This window comes from Antedon mediterranea, chromosome 8 (genome assembly GCF_964355755.1).
Source record: "Antedon mediterranea chromosome 8, ecAntMedi1.1, whole genome shotgun sequence".
NCBI classification, from domain to species: Eukaryota; Metazoa; Echinodermata; class Crinoidea; order Comatulida; family Antedonidae; genus Antedon; species Antedon mediterranea.
The window spans coordinates 11959884-11978135 of record NC_092677.1 but is presented as its reverse complement, the minus strand read 5'-3'; the positions used below and the strand labels follow the sequence as shown (position 1 = coordinate 11978135).

Genomic DNA, 18252 nt, shown 5'->3' with positions numbered 1-18252 from the left:
TTTTGATAATTACAATGCACAAGATAGAATATTAGGCTAAACTCAGCCACACCCACTATTTTGAAGTAGATGACACGGTTGCCGAGGTATGTTTGCAGTACATTCGTTGATGGTAATGAGCTCAAGAGATTGCCTTGCTTTCAGTAATACCCTAATTAAATTATTAGAAGATGAAAAACAACATTAAATGATAATGGTTATTTTAATTATAAGATTTATTTGATTACTCTGGTTTATGTACAGATTGTAATAAATAACATTCATTCCTTAATTATTGCAACTATGAAACAAAAATTCACCCACTATTTTCAAGAAGTAGAAATACCATGGGTCGTAGCAATCTGCCATCTCTACATCGGTCACTTGGTTTCTTCAGAACTTGCATCCATATTGCCAGACTTTTCTTCTCTTTCTCCATCACTGGTCACATCTTGTGTTTCCTTCGCAACCTCTTTCTCTTTCACAGGCTCTTCCACTGCACTTGGTGTGTCTTCTCCTACTGCCGTTTGTTCTGCTTCTTCCGCGTTATCAACTGCACCAACAGCGGATGTTACTGCCATATTATCAACTGCAGCTGCGTCTTCTGTTACTGCCATATTATCAACTGCAGTGTCGTCTTCTGTTACTTTACTATCTGGTGATGCAACTGCCTCTTCTGGTGGTGCCATTAAATTCTCCAGTTCTCCAGCATCATCTTCCTCAAACTCTGCTACAAAATCATCTTCATCTGAAACTTCCTCTTCTATATATAAAACAAATCATAGAAATAAATAATTGTTGGTGGTACCTATATTCAAAGTTATGGGATCTGCAACATCCTCTTCCTCAAATGTGTTAAAATGAGTGAGTAATATGTTGCTATTTATTACTCTGCTTAATTAGAATAGAGTTTTTACCATCATAAGTAGTAGCATGTGTGGCAGATCGTGATGCCTCTTTAAGCTCACTGCTGTACAACTGATAATAATATGCTTGTATTCTTTCAAGCATGTCGCCATGTATCACTGGGTCGTAGCCTGTTGCTGTTTTAATACAAAAGAACATTTACATTTTATTTATATTTTGGAAGATCCAGGCATTTCAAAATGTTATCTGGTTTGTTAAATTAAAGTAAGTACAGTAAGCCTACACTATGCCGCCAGTTAGTTACGATGGTTTATGCGACCAGTTTAAAGCTTTTCTCTGGACTTAAAATAGCCTTGTGAGCCCATCATATTTGGGGAAAGAATACATACTCTCCCTCATTGCTAGTAGTTTTTGGAGGTAGTCCGCAATAAAGTGGGTGATCTCTCCTGGTTGTTGGAATTTCAAAACTTGATGACCAATTAGTTGGAGGATGTTACGAAAGCCTGGTGGTATTGCCAAATCTACAGTACCATACTGTACTGACACATCTTGATTGGTTCTCACAGCTGATCTGTTCATTGTTGTTTGCAGCTTTCTGATTTAGTGAATTCTAAGAAGTACAGAAAAAAAACCAGTTTTACAGTTTGAGAAGAGCAGTTAAAAAGGAAAAAAATATTAATTTATAATTTAACAATAAACATGAAATCTCTTTTTATTTTACTACTTCCTAAATCCTAGCGTGTTTCATCATGGGTTTTAGGTACGTAAGTGTTACTTTGACTTCCAGTGCTTAGTTAAATTAAAAACTGTACTTTTAAAAAGTAAACTAGGCCTTGGGTATCTAGGCCTAGGCTTAACTATCTAGGCCTAGGCTTAACTAAAAGTGGTATTGTCAATACTTATTGTTGAGAAGCTGCAGCAGAAAGAACACACACGCACACCCATTCGCCCACCACCTGCTGCATCACGCTGGCTGGGCCTGCCTGCTGAACTGAAGACGGCCCGTACGATTTTACCGTGCACTTATTATTAAGTGCTAAATATATTATAGACTTACATTTTATTAGCTAATAAATGAGTTGTATTTATGAACCAACAAATGGAAATAATAAAGTAAAAATCGTGGAAAAAGTTTCTTGTTGCTATTGAGTGTGCCACCAACGTTTAGTAAAGTTTCGTAGTCGCGTCGCGTGTCGTTCCTCCTCATCCTGCGTTTCTGTTCCTCGACCAATCAAAAAGCAACGCGTCCATCGAAACGGTAGGCCAGGTGACGAGTTTTATAAGACCTTGATAGTGCCATGGTGATAAGTAGTAAGTAATCAACTTATTATTGGCGTAGTAGATTTGGTGGATTTAGTGAACAGTTAGAAACCCAATAAAAAATGAATGCTAATGAAAAGAACCAACAACAACGACGGACCAATATTTGTCTTGGGACAGAACAGCTCCCGCTTGTTACTTCTTATTACAAAGATTATATGGATGGCAAAAATATAGATCAAATGAGAATTGCAAAAGCCAAAATGGCAACTCCTCCAGCGACAGCACAGGTATAGAAAATTCAAATGATTTTTTACTTTTAGCAGGGAAGACTAAAATTACTCTGCTTTTAGTAAAGAGAGTCTAATATAATTGTTCATTGATGTATTTGTTAAATTTAATTTAATATGTTGCATACTTGTTTTCAGATTTTACCAGAAGGCGCACTTCCTCCACCAGACGCAACAACAAATCGCATAGACTTTGCACATCCAGGAGCGGACCAATGCACCGAAGTCTACAAGAAACGACTGGCTGATCTAAGTAACATTACATCTATCCATCTACGTAATTCTGTCATTCTGGGACCATGTGGAGAAACGGATCCATTTGAGTCGTGCGTAATGGCGGCCTACAAACATCCGCTGGTGAACCAGCGAATTATGATGAAGAAATACGAAGAAATGATGGTTCTTGGTACCTGTACCAACAAATTTATAAATGATCAATGAAATTTATACCATTTATCATGTAATAATATATATTATATTGTAATTTGGTTGTAACAAATTCGCAATAAAGTAGTTGAAATCATTTGATTTTAAATGTCTCTCATCTTTTATATTTACAAACATTGGTTATTTACAAGCAATAGTTATTATTGTAGTTCAAAAATAAAATACAAAAAAACAATTAAATGAATAAATAATTTAAAAATATGATATTCTTAAATAAATTATTAATTTTTTCACACAATTGTAGAAAGGTTTTGAAATAGATTTCAATAATATTTCAAAAGACTATTGAAAGGCACTATCTTTATCACAGTAAAATTAGTAAAGAATCAGAAATAAATACATTATTTTTATTATATATACAGTATATACTAATGACGACTTGTGTTATCTTGATAAGTAATATTATTCACAGATTAAATAATTATAAATAATTGGTTGGATATACATTTACCCTTATTTAAGTTGGTAATACCATGTGTGCCATTTAGTACATTATATTGTCATACTCTATTATTATTCCTGAACAATTGTGGCAATAATCACAACTTAAAACCCAGACCTTTGGGTACTTTCGACCTCGAGAAAAGTCTGCGAAAGTGTTCAGTGAGTTTAGTATTGGGAAAGTCGATTGTATAATAAGTGCCAACCACCGAAACAGCAGTACCATTTATAATTCTGGTTCTATTCACCGTCAGAACCAAAGCTAAACACTATCACTATTTTGATTATACATGCTCAACCTCTCTTCCATAGCTGAAACCGATTCTTTCGTAACCTCACCAAAATCAAAATGATTTTCAACTTCATCAATGGTTTCTGGTAAAGGTTTTCCAATTGTTTCTGGTAGTTGTAGAACCAGAAATCCACTGATCAGAGCAGCTCCTCCAAACAGTGAATAAGTTTTGTTAAAACCCTAAATTGTAAATGAAAAATATTATTGAGTTTATAAATGTTGTTGGTAACATTACTGTTTATTAAATCAACAATTACAGATTGGGAATAAAAACTCATGCTTTTTGAACCAATTCCGATTTTGAGTTTATTGAGACCTTCCCTACAAAATGTTTAATATTCATACCATAGTTGAGGCAATTGGAGCTACAATTCCACCGACACGAGCAGCTGCAGAGAATACTCCTAGACCAGAGTTTCTACAAAAATAGAAGAAAAACAGTTGTTGTTGTGTTTTTGGATCCAGAACATTCCCTGTGCAACCCTGGATTCCTGCAAAACCCCTAAGACAATGCAACTCTGGATTCCTGCAAAACCCCTGGAACAATGCAACCCTGGATTCCTGAAACACCCCTGAGACAATGCAACTCTGGATTCCTGCAAAACCCTTGGAACAATGCAACTCTGGATTCCTGCAAAACCCTTGGAACAATGCTACCCTGGATTCCTGAAACACCCCTGAGACAATGCAACTCTGGATTCCTGCAAAACCCTTGGAACAATGCAAACCTGGATTTCTGCAAAACCCCTGGAACAAATCAAACCTTGATTTCTGCAAAACCCTTGGAACAATGCAACTCTGGATTCCTGCAAAACCCTTGGAACAATGCTACCCTGGATTCCTGAAACACCCCTGAGACAATGCAACTCTGGATTCCTGCAAAACCCTTGGAACAATGCAAACCTGGATTTCTGCAAAACCCCTGGAACAAATCAAACCTTGATTTCTGCAAAACCCTTGGAACAATGCAACTCTGGATTCCTGCAAAACCATTGGAACAATGCAAACCTGGATTTCTGCAAAACCCCTGGGACAATGCAACCAAATACTATATGGTCCATTTATATAGTTAAAAAGTGCCTAATTGTACAATAAAATATTAAATTACCTTAATACAGTTGGTAGAAGTTCACTAGAATATATATAAGCAGTGTTGAATGCAGCAGAGATGCACAATTTACCGGCCATTGCAAAATAAACCACCAATGAACTGTCACCATCAGAACCTTAGTGAAAATAACTACTATTCAGTGCAATTGTTCTAGTCACAAGTGTGCTATTTTTATCCATAATTTATTTTATCCTTATTGTGCAAATTATTCCTGCTACAGTACAATATTTTTAGATTAATTATATGTCATGCAGTTATAACAAGAAACAGTATTATTTGTTTGCAATAGTTATTATTGGCATTTTCTAAAACATATTAAAGCACTACAATTTACCTGAGTAAAAAGGTCTAAGTAACAAGGCCACACATGCTGCTCCTCCTAGTAGAAAGGATCCACTGAAAAACCTTTTTCTACCAACTCTGAAAAAAAGTAGTTCCGGTAACTGTGCATGTCATTTTCCAATAACAAATATAATATCATTCAAAATGTATATTTTTTCATTAAAGTTCACTTTTAAGAAATGTTTTACCTGTCGATTAATGCTATGCATAGTATATATCCAGGCATTTCAGACAAGCCAGAAAGGGCAACATTTAGGTACATATTTTTTCCAAGATTTCCAGAACTCATTGTCAAACCATAGTAAACAAAACTGCATGAAAACCTGTCAGAAATGGATATAGAATTATATGATAATTAATTAATTTTGTTATTCATGTATGTCTGTATGCAGTTTTTTATATGAAAGATATTAAACGTAAGAAAGTAATATTTACCATGAAAATGTTTGGATAAAAACTTGTTTTCTAAAAATTGGTGTACGAATTAAATCTGAATAGCTTGAATTTGTTTTTTTTTTATTCGTCTGTTTTTTTGCCTCTAAGGTCACTTTAACTCTTTTGCCATTTCTCTTTGCGATTACATGAAGTATATCTTCGGCTTCTGATAAATGACCTTGAGAATAAAGCCATCTTGGTGATTCTGGGATGACACTGAAAAGAAACAATATATTAGGGAGGTTTCGCAACCTTACGAATACAATAACGAAAACGGATATGTCACACATTTGAGAAACTTTTGAGCTGATCCGCATTTCATATTCGTAAAGCGTATTCCTGTTGACGAATATCACCAGTCAGATTTTTACTGGCTTACGAAAAACGAATATGTGTGCGTGACATATCCGTTTTCGTTATCGTATTCGTAAGATTGCGAAACCTCCCTATTACCACATTTGGACTTGGTAAAAAAAATCCTGAAGAAGTACTGTAGTAGTAGTAGTAGTTTTGCAGTATCATCATGTGTTCCTAAAAGTACCTATAATACTGTATGTTTGGGTACCGTTACATTGTGATGGTGGTCTCTCTCAAAGTGAAAAAGCAGTTTATTACGAATGACGACTGAATTTCTTAAGACAGTTATTTCAGAAGCAGAAAAAGAAGTTGATAATTTGCTTCAACCGTATTCTGGAGTAATGATAAGAGTTCAGTGGGTTTTGCTGCAGATGTTAATGTCAATCGGATTCAGTGTTTTTTGTTGTTGATGATATACTTTATTGGAAATAACACAACACTTACCAAGTAATGAGAGTAAAAATGTAAAGAGGCAGCGATGTGTACAAAATAAGACTCCTCCAACTGTGTATGTAAGAGGCTTCTAACGAAAATAACTATAATAATATAATGATAGTATCAGCAGTAATATATAGAAAAAATCAATATAAAAAAAACAATGAACTGGTGTTTGTATTATTCACTAATTATCATAATATGCTAATTAGGTATTCAAAATATCATACATAATTGTTTATATTATTAGTGCATTCATTAACTTTGTTTTAGTTTTATTATAGCCAGTAATACTTAGGAAGATTCCACAGTATAAAGCTCTGTCTACACTATCAAACTTTATGTGACAAAAACATGTGCCCATAATTACTATTTTTACTAATTTGATTTTTGTTACTTTTTGTTTTTGTTCATGCACTTTCAACACAAGCTTTTGCTTTCCAGAAATTGTGCCTCCTTCATAATGTTGTTTTATTCATTTTAAAGATGGACAAAAATTGTATTGTTTTAACTACCTTACTTCTTGTTATGAATTTTTGTATTGTATCATTTATATTTTGTATATTATGAAGGAAGTAAATGTTACTATGAAATGAAATATCACTACCATATTTGGGCATATCACCACTATATTTGGGCACATCACAATAGTTTGATAGTGTAGACAGACCTTAATATTTCCTCAGTAAAATACTTTTTTAAAGATGAATTCAAAACAAAAGATTTAGTATTAGGTATTATTAAACAAAAATACTCCTTCAGAGCTCACTCATACTGGGTTTATAGTTATACACACTTTCTGGAAAACTACACAACAGAAGTAAAGGTAAAGGTGAGTCCCGTGTTCTCTGAACGTAGGGGAATGAGCTGTTAGGAGCTGTTAGGAGCTCATTGTACTAAGCCTCGGCATTATGTGGTAGGGTGGCCAGTTCCTTTCCACGCCGCCTTTTTTCTCCATAGTATTTTCAACCAGGTACTCATTTACAGCTGAGTGGACTGGGATTTGTCGGGAATTGAACCCGGGTCTATCTGTATGACAGTCAAGTGTCCTAACCACTCGGCTATCCAACTCCTACAGAAGTATCTACTGTAAAATAATTTTTAGATTAATGCCCAATTGCCTTGCCATAGTATTTCGGATCAAAAATATCCCTTATGCTTACCATAATGCCAACAGCAAACATAGATGCAAAGAATGTTCCTGAGATAACACGATACGCTCCTGCAATGCATTCGGTTCCTAGCACAAACGATGACAGAATCAAACCACCAGAAAGAAGTCCATCTAAAAATCTACCAAAAAAATTTAAGAAAAGTCCATCAATACTCTGTACATTTAGTCCATGGCTCCCTGACAAGGAGCAATGTGTTTTTAAACAATACTATGACCAATACCAATTCTGGGGACTTTTTTGGGTTCCAAAGGTGCCTCCGTAATAGTACTACAGTGAAACTACTCCAATATTTAAGCCGATTTTCCACTAGGCGAATTTGTTCGCGCGAATCGAAGGCGTCAGCTAATACGCATGCGTAGAGAAGGATTTGGAAGATGTAAACATGAATACACATGCGTACAAGCTGGCGCGTTCGATTCGCGCGAACAAATTCGCCTAGTGGAAAATCGGCTTTAGGGGACCTCCTGTGAAATGAAGAAGGGGAAAAACAACAAGGAAAAAGTTTGTTGGGTCTTGAAGGCCAGGTTTACATATCTATATACAAACTTGAAGAAGGGGAAAACTTATATAGTACATTGACAAACATTAGTTACCTTGATACACAAAACATATAGTACGATTTTAAGAACGAACTGAGACATGTGACAGTTGCAATGGATAGCATACAGAATATAAACACTTTGCGACGACCAAACGAATCACACAGACCTCCAAATACAACATTGCCTATCAGAACACCTATCATAAAATATGACTGTATATGACCCACAGCCATTGCCTCATCACAAACCAGGTTCCACTGCAAAATAAGTTACAAATTTATCTTTCTATGATCAATGATATTTAATATTATCACAATATAAATGATTTCGATAAATACCCAACATTTTACAATGTTGTAGAATATAGGCTTAGTTCAGCCTTCTTTTCAAAGAATGGTGATATATTTCAATTTATTAAGCCAATATGACACTCTTTCAATATATCAACTATTTAAACTACATCATAGCAATATTATCTTGCTTATAAAACTTTTATTGACAATGATAAAAGTTGACAAAGTGACAAATTATACAAATATAGTTAACCTCTGAAACAATGGAAGTAAATTGACTACCATATTGGTACTCTTCACAGGGTGGATTCATCGAACATGGGTTCATCACATTTGGGGACTTTTTACAGGTGAACTGTGGGGTCGCTCCAATGAACACTAATCCTATCATCTGAGGTACCAGTAAAAGTTGCACAAGAGACAACAGGCCGACTTGTAATTTTTGCTGGAAGCCAAAGTCGCCAACCTGAACCAAAGCCGATTCAAAATCCATTCTCGGTTGGTGTGGGTTTTTTCTGTAAATTAAAAAGAGAAAATCATACTAACATCATGGATTAAAGAATAGAAGGATATGCATCGACGGTGACATCAAACGATTTTACAACGCGCTTGCCTATACTAAAGCACTGCTGCCAATCAAACAAACACGTTCATTGAACTCCATGTCTCTAACCGCGGCCCTCTGTAAAACGCTGCGAATCAACTGTTACATTTTTTTGAGACCAAAACGTAACCATGTAGAAATCGTATGCGCAGTCTGAATGTTCTATTGACATGTCTGCGTCGATGATTAATTGATAACAAACATATATTGCTGAATAATTCTGTTTTAGTTTCATCACAATCGGACTACGAAAAGTTCACTTTCTTACGACTGGTAATTTTAAGTAGTTGGTAATATTAATAAAATATGCAATTTTTATATTTGAATTATCTTTATTTGCCTGCCATCTTCTGTCATTAAAAATTGCGTTAATCTATAGAATATTAAATTTTGCATTTGACCATGTATGTTGTTAGCGTGGCCGGTGTTCAGACATACAACAATCGTGTTTTTTAATATATGGCTAAGCAGTGGTTTCTTCATAAATCTCCTTAATTATCGATGTGATTATATTTAAACTGTAGTGCCTGGTGATTGGCTAGTGGTTATGTCATCCACATCACATCCAATCACCGGGCCTAATTGAATGAAAACAGCGATCCCTGATCCGGGATTGGCTGGCTATGTATAGTTGCGATTCGTTACCTAGCGGTCGTTTTGAAAAGTACACGCAGGGCAAACTTGATCACGAACAAACGAAGTAGGCCTACCTATTATTATTCACACAAGAAGTAAGACAACGGTGAGTATTTAAGATTAGCCTAGGCCTACCTAGGCAGTATCAATGTCGGCAAATCATAGGGTTTACTAGCCCAGTTTAGCCTAGTTAGTACAAGGCCTAGCTAGGCTAGCATTCTTGCTGATTTTGTAATTTTACAACAAATGAGACAACTAATAGTTATTGTCTCAGATGTAGGGCTACTACAGGTCATAAAATGCTACTTTAATCATCATAAAAAAATCATTAGCGTAGATCAATCGCGGCAGAAACCAACATAGTCAATAGTTGACCATAAACATCATGCAACCAAAGAACGCGCGAAAGAAGCGTAGCCAACTAGGTTAAATGTCGTTGCACATGTGCAGTAAACAATATATTAGGCACGCGACCGTTTCGTTGTTACCCTGCGGTTAATTAAACTGTAACATTGTGGGCGGTCCGCAGCAAAGATCGTATAGCGCCACGTAGTGGCGCAAGATATGGAACTGACGCTCGAAAAATGATAATTCCATGGGCAGCCATTCCGGCAAGCGGATTACCCAGTAGGCAATGCGGCACGCCACCAAATCAATGTAAACAAATAGGATTTACATCTACGCGATAAACAGTACGACTTTATTTTATCTTTCGCGTCAAAATGAAAGAACATCTATATAAAATTCGATTATATAAATTTACTCCATTTGATATTACACTTACATATGCGTATATCACTGTCCAACCTCAAACGGCTACAGAATAAACACTGACTGTATGGAGGACGAATTTTGTAGGCAGTCGGTTGAGGCATAGTTATAAATAGTGTCGCGGCGCGCAGCGCGATGCTACGCACTTCACGCCCAAGGTCGGCCGCCTTTGGCCTAGGCTGGGATGATGGCTTAGTTTATGTGCGAGAGAAGCATTTTTTGGAGATGAATTGTAATAATTGCCAAATATCTTGTCCAAAACTGTCTTTTTAATTTAAAAAAAAAAAAAATTTATGGGCAGGGGGATGTTCTTTCCCCTGTTCCGACCCTCTCTTTCTATTTTGTGTGCTTCAGGCCTACAAAGTTATTTCATTGCAAGGGGAATTTTACTACGATCTGCCACAACTGTAGTATACTGTACATACATTACTAGATACAAAAACAATTGTTACATTTTTTTAATTTCAAAAAAGTAAAAGTAGGCCTATTAAATATTAATTTTAAAAATTCATAATCATAATTTGTTCTTTTCAACCCACTTTTATTAGCTCAACTTTCAATATTACAGACAGGATTAAAATGCAATAAAAATACTGAAAAATCTCGCTTTATACAATATTAATAAATAGGCCTAATGATGGAATAATTAAATACACTCAATAAATAAATTACGAATGTATGGTTTTAGCCTTCTTAAATACAAGGAAACTTCTATTATTTTGATTTCTTGTATTCAAAAGAAGCCAATAGGCCTAAACAACAGTACTGATAATAACTGAATTCTGGTTATTTCCTTTCACTTTAAAGTATGAGGTGTGTGAAAATAGTGATTTTATTTGTAATCCCATAGGATACTGCTCCTTTTCAAGAATCAAAAATATAAACTATTATTACTATTGGCCTTTGTATTTAATTCTTGTGTAAAATACTACTTTGCACTCAATCATCTATCTTCTCAATTTTACAGTATGATGACAGACATCTTTCTGAAATAGGGAAAAATGTATCATTAAATTATTTGGTCACTTTTCGAACTGTTACATAATCATTTGATTACAATATTATAGTATTTTAAAATACTATACATTTTTAAATTCAAAACAAAAGTCAATAGCCTACTATTTATTAATATTGTAAGTATTCAAAAATGTTTACATTAATTAACTAAATATTTTTCAAATAAAGATGAAGAACAAAATAAATATGAGGATCAAATTTATAATTTAAATTTATTAAATAAAAAAAAAACAAACAATAACATCCTCACGATTTTTTATTTCATTACATTTAATTATTTCTGTTAATGTTATTATTAATAAAACGCTATATTGTCTTGTACATTTTTATTAAAAACTCCTAATTCCCGAACAGCTTCAGTTTTTTCCTTAATCTTCCATCCATCCAAGCCTTGTTTGATCCATCTATCAAGACGCCAATCAATATATCATTCATCCTCCCAGACTTTTTTTTTATTAATCATACTAACTAAACTAGGCCTAGTATTCGGCATTAAATATGCCTAGGCCTACTACTATCTAGGCCCTAGATCAGATTGCGCAGAAACGCCTGCCTGAACTAAATTTAAACAACAATTTAATAATTTTGTTAATGTTTACTAACAAAAAAATATATATTCTAAAAACTTACCATTACAATTTACCCAATACAACACGAGAAAACTTCCCGAACAAACAATAACACGTCACACGTGGATGTGGTTCAATGGTTTATTATATACACTTCCGGGGTATGTGATCGCGTAACTTGCTTGCCGGAATGGCTGCCCATGGAATTTCACTCATGCGCAGTGTATAAGAGATAGGAGTTCCCTATCTTGCGCCACTTCGTGGCGCTATAGTATCTTTGGTCCGCAGTCTGTCGGCGAGAGTCAAGGAACCCTTGATCTCACGTCGATGCATATCCTTCTATTCTTTAATCCATGCTAACATCGATGTAAAAGAGACCAGATTTGTTCTGGATAATTAATATTAATAGAATATAAGAATAGTTATTTATTATATTATGGTTCCTTCTGATATATTTACCACAAATATACCTGCAGCACCACTTCGTTAGTCTGGCGATTTCATTAGATTGTGAGGTTTTGAACTTTACTTGACTTTTGGCAAAATCAGTGAGTCATAGACTCAGGAGTCAGGCTTCAGCAGCGCAAGAAATAAAACCGCCGACGTGGCAGAAACATCGTCCGATCGGCGGCTCCTTTTCTTCATTTTAGGCTTAGCCTATAACTATACTATAGTCTACTGTGGCAAGCACATAATTATGAATAAACAATTCTATTCGATAATTAATATTACCTTTATTGTTTACTTCTATCAGAAATGTGTCATTAGAACCACGATTGCCTGTATTTTGTATGATAAATAGTAATACATAACATATTAAACAAGGGTGTTCTGTCTCACTCAACTTATAGTTACATTTAAAAAAAAAAGAAATCCGTAGAGGTTCGAACCCCAGCTAGTAGAGCTGAGAGAATCAAAACGATAGTAATACTAGACCACTACCCGTTATGCCACACAATGTACACGAGTAATGAAAGGTGACAATAGTGTAATCTACGCGCTTCATATTACGTCAATCTAATCGTTACGTCATAAATTTGCATATTCATGACGTAATTTGAGGAAACTAATCTAGTTTTAACCTTGCTATAAATCAGAGGGCCGGATAGCTCAGTTGGTAGAGCGTCGTGGAACACGATTATCATGGGTTCAAACCCCATGCCGGTCGGTGGAAAAGAGTTAAAGCTATGCGAGCTTCTGTGTTTGGGGTTCACAGATTTAAACGTCCCCCTTTCCACCACACATCATGAGGCAATAACATCAAAGCATCTGATGTGTGGTACCCCCAAGGCTGTGAGAGAGCCTTACCGTGCTAGAGGCAAGGGAGCACAACATCATTTTTTTTTTTGGCTTCCCGCGTCTCTCCGATATCGTAAATTTTATGTTTGGCGCCCTCAATTTTAAGAACACCTAAGTTATGTCAGAAAGTTAGGAACAAATAAATAGAAATGTGTAAAGGTGCCGATGCCCAGTCTGGCTAGTGTATTCTCTTTATTTATTCATTTAAATACATATGCATTATTTTAATAAATAATTTCACAATTTGTGTGTGAATTTTTAACTTTGAACAAACGAAAATTATTTCAAACCATGTACAACATTTTACTGTGTTTGAGCATGAATAAATAAAATGAATTAATGAGAAATAAAACAACTGATACAATAAATTAAATGATGAACAATAGCAGCCTGAACAAGCATGGCCATCCAGCAAACCCATTGATTGCGACTCCTATACAAATATTGAACAGTTGGTATGCTGTGCGTTATTATGCAAATGAGTTGGTGCAGGTGTAGTGGGGAAGATGGTATTGTTAGTCATTGCGGTCATCACGCCACACTGTTGAATTTTGATGTTGTTAATTTTTTCATTAGAAGATTATTCAAACTAGGCCTATATATAAAAAAAGCAATTTCTCCGGGCGGGTAGCAGATCCCATCATTTAGTTTGAAAGTAATCTCGAAAAGAAGTCCATTTGGAAAAGAAGCCCACCCAAGAGTACTGTACTAAAAAATGAAGGAGCACATTTGGCTTCAATTGGCCTTAGTGCTGAGGCAGGGAGAGCACACCATAACATCTTTTATTTTTGTGTGGCTTTTGCCACCCAATTTTTGCTGTTGTAAATGTTTTAGCCCAAAATTTAACAGTGTGGCGTGTTGACCGCGAATGAATATTAAAACCATCTTTCCCACTACACCTGCACAAACTCATTTGCATAACAACGCCGACATACCAAACTACGATGAGATATAAAATCTTTTCTAAACACGTAACGAAGAGAATTATAATTCCCTTTTTCTCTGACAATAAAATTGTTAGTCATTCGCGGCGGTCAATTTTGATCTTGTTAATACATTAATATTATCCTAATTAACTTGACTCTCTAAATTAAATATCTGTCTTTCAAAATAAAAGATAAACATTTTATAATTATTAAAACAAAAATCCGTACAGATCGAGTTAGTTATATTTCTTACAATAATTTCTGAAATTTTAAGATTTGAATTGGTTGAGTACGCATACTTAAGAAGTATAATAAGACTCATTGGCCTATCAATGTTAGGTACAAAGTGTTTGATAAAAACCTTTAAATAATTAATAAAATGATAAATAGTAATACATAACATATTAAACAAGGGTGTTCTGTCTCACTCAACTTATTTTGATCGATACGCTCCAAAGCACACGTTGTTGAAGCTGCCACGCCTCCTATATCATATTAAATATAAATATAAGTCTTCAGGACCAGCCCATGCCTATCCTAAATTAACTTGACTCTCTATTCTCTAAATATCTTTTTCAAAATAAAAGAAAAACATTTTATAGTTACATTTAAAAAAAAAGAAATCCGTAGAGGTTCGAACCCCAGCTAGTAGAGCTGAGAGAATCAAAACGATAGTAATACTAGACCACTACCCGTTATGCCACACAATGTACACGAGTAATGAAAGGTGACAATAGTGTAATCTACGCGCTTCATATTACGTCAATCTAATCGTTACGTCATAAATTTGCATATTCATGACGTAATTTGAGGAAACTAATCTAGTTTTAACCTTGCTATAAATCAGAGGGCCGGATAGCTCAGTTGGTAGAGCGTCGTGGAACACGATTATCATGGGTTCAAACCCCATGCCGGTCGGTGGAAAAGAGTTAAAGCTATGCGAGCTTCTGTGTTTGGGGTTCACAGATTTAAACGTCCCCCTTTCCACCACACATCATGAGGCAATAACATCAAAGCATCTGATGTGTGGTACCCCCAAGGCTGTGAGAGAGCCTTACCGTGCTAGAGGCAAGGGAGCACAACATCATTTTTTTTTTGGCTTCCCGCGTCTCTCCGATATCGTAAATTTTATGTTTGGCGCCCTCAATTTTAAGAACACCTAAGTTATGTCAGAAAGTTAGGAACAAATAAATAGAAATTTGTAAAGGTGCCGATGCCCAGTCTGGCTATTGTATTCTCTTTATTTATTCATTTAAATACATATGCATTATTTTAATAAATAATTTCACAATTTGTGTGTGAATTTTTAACTTTGAACAAACGAAAATAATTTCAAACCATGTACAACATTTTACTGTGTTTGAGCATGAATAAATAAAATGAATTAATGAGAAATAAAACAACTGATACAATAAATTAAATGATGAACAATAGCAGCCTGAACAAGCATGGCCATCCAGCAAACCCATTGATTGCGACTCCTATACAAATATTGAACAGTTGGTATGCTGTGCGTTATTATGCAAATGAGTTGGTGCAGGTGTAGTGGGGAAGATGGTATTGTTAGTCATTGCGGTCATCACGCCACACTGTTGAATTTTGATGTTGTTAATCTTTTCATTAGAAGATTATTCAAACTAGGCCTATATATAAAAAAAGCAATTTCTCCGGGCGGGTAGCAGATCCCATCATTTAGTTTGAAAGTAATCTCGAAAAGAAGTCCATTTGGAAAAGAAGCCCACCCAAGAGTACTGTACTAACAAATGAAGGAGCACATTTGGCTTCAATTGGCCCGTGCTGAGGCAGGGAGAGCACACCATAACATCTTTTATTTTTGTGTGGCTTTTGCCACCCAATTTTTGCTGTTGTAAATGTTTTAGCCCAAAATTTAACAGTGTGGCGTGTTGACCGCGAATGAATATTAAAACCATCTTTCCCACTACACCTGCACAAACTCATTTGCATAACAACGCCGACATACCAAACTACGATGAGATATAAATTCTTTTCTAAACACGTAACGAAGAGAATTATAATTCCCTTTTTCTCTGACAATAAAATTGTTAGTCATTCGCGGCGGTCAATTTTGATCTTGTTAATACATTAATATTATCCTAATTAACTTGACTCTCTAAATTAAATATCTGTCTTTCAAAATAAAAGATAAACATTTTATAATTATTAAAACAAAAATCCGTACAGATCGAGTTAGTTATATTTCTTACAATAATTTCTGAAATTTTAAGATTTGGATTGGTTGAGTACGCAAACTTAAGAAGTATAATAAGGCTCATTGGCCTATCAATGTGAGGTACAAAGTGTTTGATAAACACCTTTAAATAATTAATATATTTTTTATAAAAATACTATTGCCTGTTTCGAATACAATATCTATAACCTCACCACGAAACAAAAATACTAAATCTGTAGTTTCAATTAATTATTAGAAACTTAATTAAATTAACGATGCAACCTAAGTAGCTACAGAAACTGCAGTACATGTATACTGATACTTTTGTCCTGTCTTGATTGTATCTAAACTTTATATTTGAATACTGTACAGTGTTTGAAAACGAGCGCCCCCTATTGATCAAAACTTATCTGATATTTTAGCCAATCACAACGCTTTATTCTCTTGTATAGTTTTTAAGTCATAAAACTTGTAGGTGGCCTTTTTAAGCACGTAAAGGAAGCCTAGATCAGATTTCAATGCCATAGTAGGTATAATTTTCCCTGTCAAATATGACCCTTGACCTGGTCTATGAGTAAACCTGGGAGGTGATTGCTGATCGTTTATTGGTGTAGAGTGCGTAAAATTGTCATTTAGTGAATTGCGGCGATAAGAAACGATAGGTCTGCATGCAAAACCCAGGATATTCTTGGATTTTGTCAAGAAGTTCGCATTTTACTCAATAATGTCACTATTATCTTAAAATAGCACATTTTTTGTTTTGAAAAAAGCTGTAGAAATTGTTTGGATAATTTGTTTTTTTTAACAACTTCGGAATATACCAAAAACGTGCTGGAAATCTCGTATAGGGGATTCCCCTTTTTCACTTTTGACAATAATGTCTAACATTGTGAATCTCCGGAATTTACTATTTTGTGTTCTTCTGTTTGTGGGAGCTTTATCAGCCGAGGATAAAATTCTTTATCGAAATGTCAGAAATATAAAAAGGTAATTTAATTAATCGATGCTATCGATATAAGTCGATATCGTACCTAATTTTAAGTGTGTTATTAGTAGGCCTAATAATTATTATAATATATAGCCCCATTTGTTTAATTTAGGATTTTTTGAACTTTGAAAAGATTGAAGTTGTTTATTGATAAATTCTATGGATTAAAATTGATAGATCAAATCCAGTATCCGCCGACGACCAGGCCACGTACGTACGTACGTGTGTGCACCTAGAAAAACGTGCACCAATCAAAATCGTCGGAAGAATATCCGCACAAAAAATTCGCAGAGAGAGATCTGATTATTATGAATATTCAGTGTGTAGCCAACACTGGCCCTACGTTGGGTTGTTTTATTAATATAACCCAGGTTTTTTTGACTAATTTATTGCCTTAATCAATAAAACATGTTTGACACACACGTGTTTCTTTTAGTGAGATAATAGTAAGTCACAGTCAGATCTACTTACATTTTTAGCTAGCTAGATAGAGTGGACCTAAACATAGGGTGGCCTCTACTCTACTACTACACTAGGGCCAGGCCTACTAGCCTAGCCTAGGCCTAGGCCTAGTAGTAGTAGGGCCTAGCCTAGCTAGGCCTATGTTTTTATTTTGCTTTCCGATATGTGGTGGCCCAAGTGTGTCCAAGAATGCCTAGCTCAGAGCCTGTTCACACGTATGGCGTAAGCCGTGCCGTCGCCTTGCTTAGCCTACGCCTTGCATGTGAACTACTAGGCAGTGAGTGGCGTTAATAACGCACCTCACTACGCTGCGTCTGTCAGCTACGTACCCCATCTTAACTAACGCCTCGGAGCTAACTCCAGCGACGATTGAATTATTTTGACCTTATTATTATTATTCTTGTTTTTTACTGTAAATTTGATTGCTGATATAAAAACACAGCTATTTAGCTACTCTCTGCTCTTCGATTAAAAGCGCATGAATTGTTTAGGGTGAAATTAAAGTAAAAAATAGCCAAAAGCA

General features: G+C 35.2%; 3 protein-coding genes across 9 annotated transcripts in view; 1 reads left to right on the top strand and 2 right to left on the bottom strand.

Annotated features, from left to right (window-relative positions):
- Window positions 1–47: 47 nt before the first annotated feature.
- LOC140057787 (uncharacterized) lies at window positions 48–2116 on the bottom strand. Of its 3 annotated transcripts, XR_011846972.1 has the most exons (5): window positions 1904–2097; window positions 1236–1456; window positions 897–1022; window positions 304–742; window positions 48–151 (listed from the first exon to the last, which is right to left on the bottom strand). XR_011846972.1 is itself a non-coding variant. In XM_072103524.1 (4 exons), the coding sequence occupies exons 2-4, from the start codon at window positions 1423–1425 to the stop codon at window positions 360–362; spliced, it is 699 nt and encodes a 232-aa protein (XP_071959625.1). In that variant the 5' UTR covers window positions 1426–1456; window positions 1904–2095; the 3' UTR covers window positions 210–359. The 3 variants fall into 3 exon arrangements, 2 of the variants coding, with proteins under 2 accessions (XP_071959626.1, XP_071959625.1); XM_072103524.1 differs by lacking the exon at window positions 48–151 and having other exon boundaries at window positions 210–742; window positions 1904–2095; XM_072103525.1 differs by lacking the exons at window positions 48–151; window positions 897–1022 and having other exon boundaries at window positions 209–742; window positions 1904–2116.
- Window positions 2117–2644: 528 nt separating this feature from the next.
- Window positions 2645–15056, bottom strand: LOC140057776 (solute carrier family 22 member 15-like). Of its 5 annotated transcripts, XM_072103506.1 has the most exons (13): window positions 14695–15056; window positions 12596–12643; window positions 8520–8781; window positions 8025–8230; window positions 7420–7549; window positions 6266–6357; window positions 5465–5680; window positions 5218–5352; window positions 5022–5107; window positions 4685–4802; window positions 3922–3994; window positions 3624–3756; window positions 2645–2806 (listed from the first exon to the last, which is right to left on the bottom strand). In XM_072103506.1, exons 3-13 carry the CDS (start codon window positions 8757–8759, stop codon window positions 2670–2672), a joined length of 1566 nt encoding a protein of 521 aa, XP_071959607.1. In that variant the 5' UTR covers window positions 8760–8781; window positions 12596–12643; window positions 14695–15056; the 3' UTR covers window positions 2645–2669. The 5 variants fall into 5 exon arrangements, with proteins under 5 accessions (XP_071959607.1, XP_071959608.1, XP_071959606.1 ...); XM_072103507.1 differs by lacking the exons at window positions 12596–12643; window positions 14695–15056 and adding an exon at window positions 9995–10722; XM_072103505.1 differs by lacking the exons at window positions 12596–12643; window positions 14695–15056 and adding an exon at window positions 9581–10029.
- A 1875-nt stretch (window positions 15057–16931) lies between these two features.
- Window positions 16932–18252, top strand: part of LOC140057617 (uncharacterized) — a 98624-nt gene continuing 97303 nt past the window's right edge. Inside the window, exon 1 of the mRNA XM_072103334.1 lies at window positions 16932–17266. Coding sequence (XP_071959435.1) covers window positions 17157–17266 — 110 coding nt within the window. The 5' untranslated portion in view covers window positions 16932–17156. The remainder of the gene's footprint in view (window positions 17267–18252) is intronic.

Coding starts and splice junctions, on each gene's coding strand:
- LOC140057787 (XM_072103524.1), bottom strand. CDS start 1,425: ATGAACAGATCAGCTGTGAGAACCAATCAAGATGTGTCAGTACAGTAT. Junction 1,023..1,235: donor ACTACTAGCAATGAGGGAGA/GTATGTATTCTT, acceptor GTATTAAAACAG/CAACAGGCTACGACCCAGTG. Junction 743..896: donor ACATGCTACTACTTATGATG/GTAAAAACTCTA, acceptor TTTTATATATAG/AAGAGGAAGTTTCAGATGAA.
- LOC140057776 (XM_072103506.1), bottom strand. CDS start 8,759: ATGGATTTTGAATCGGCTTTGGTTCAGGTTGGCGACTTTGGCTTCCAG. Junction 5,681..6,265: donor ATTTTTACTCTCATTACTTG/GTAAGTGTTGTG, acceptor GTTTCTTTTCAG/TGTCATCCCAGAATCACCAA. Junction 5,108..5,217: donor TGCATAGCATTAATCGACAG/GTAAAACATTTC, acceptor ACTTTTTTTCAG/AGTTGGTAGAAAAAGGTTTT.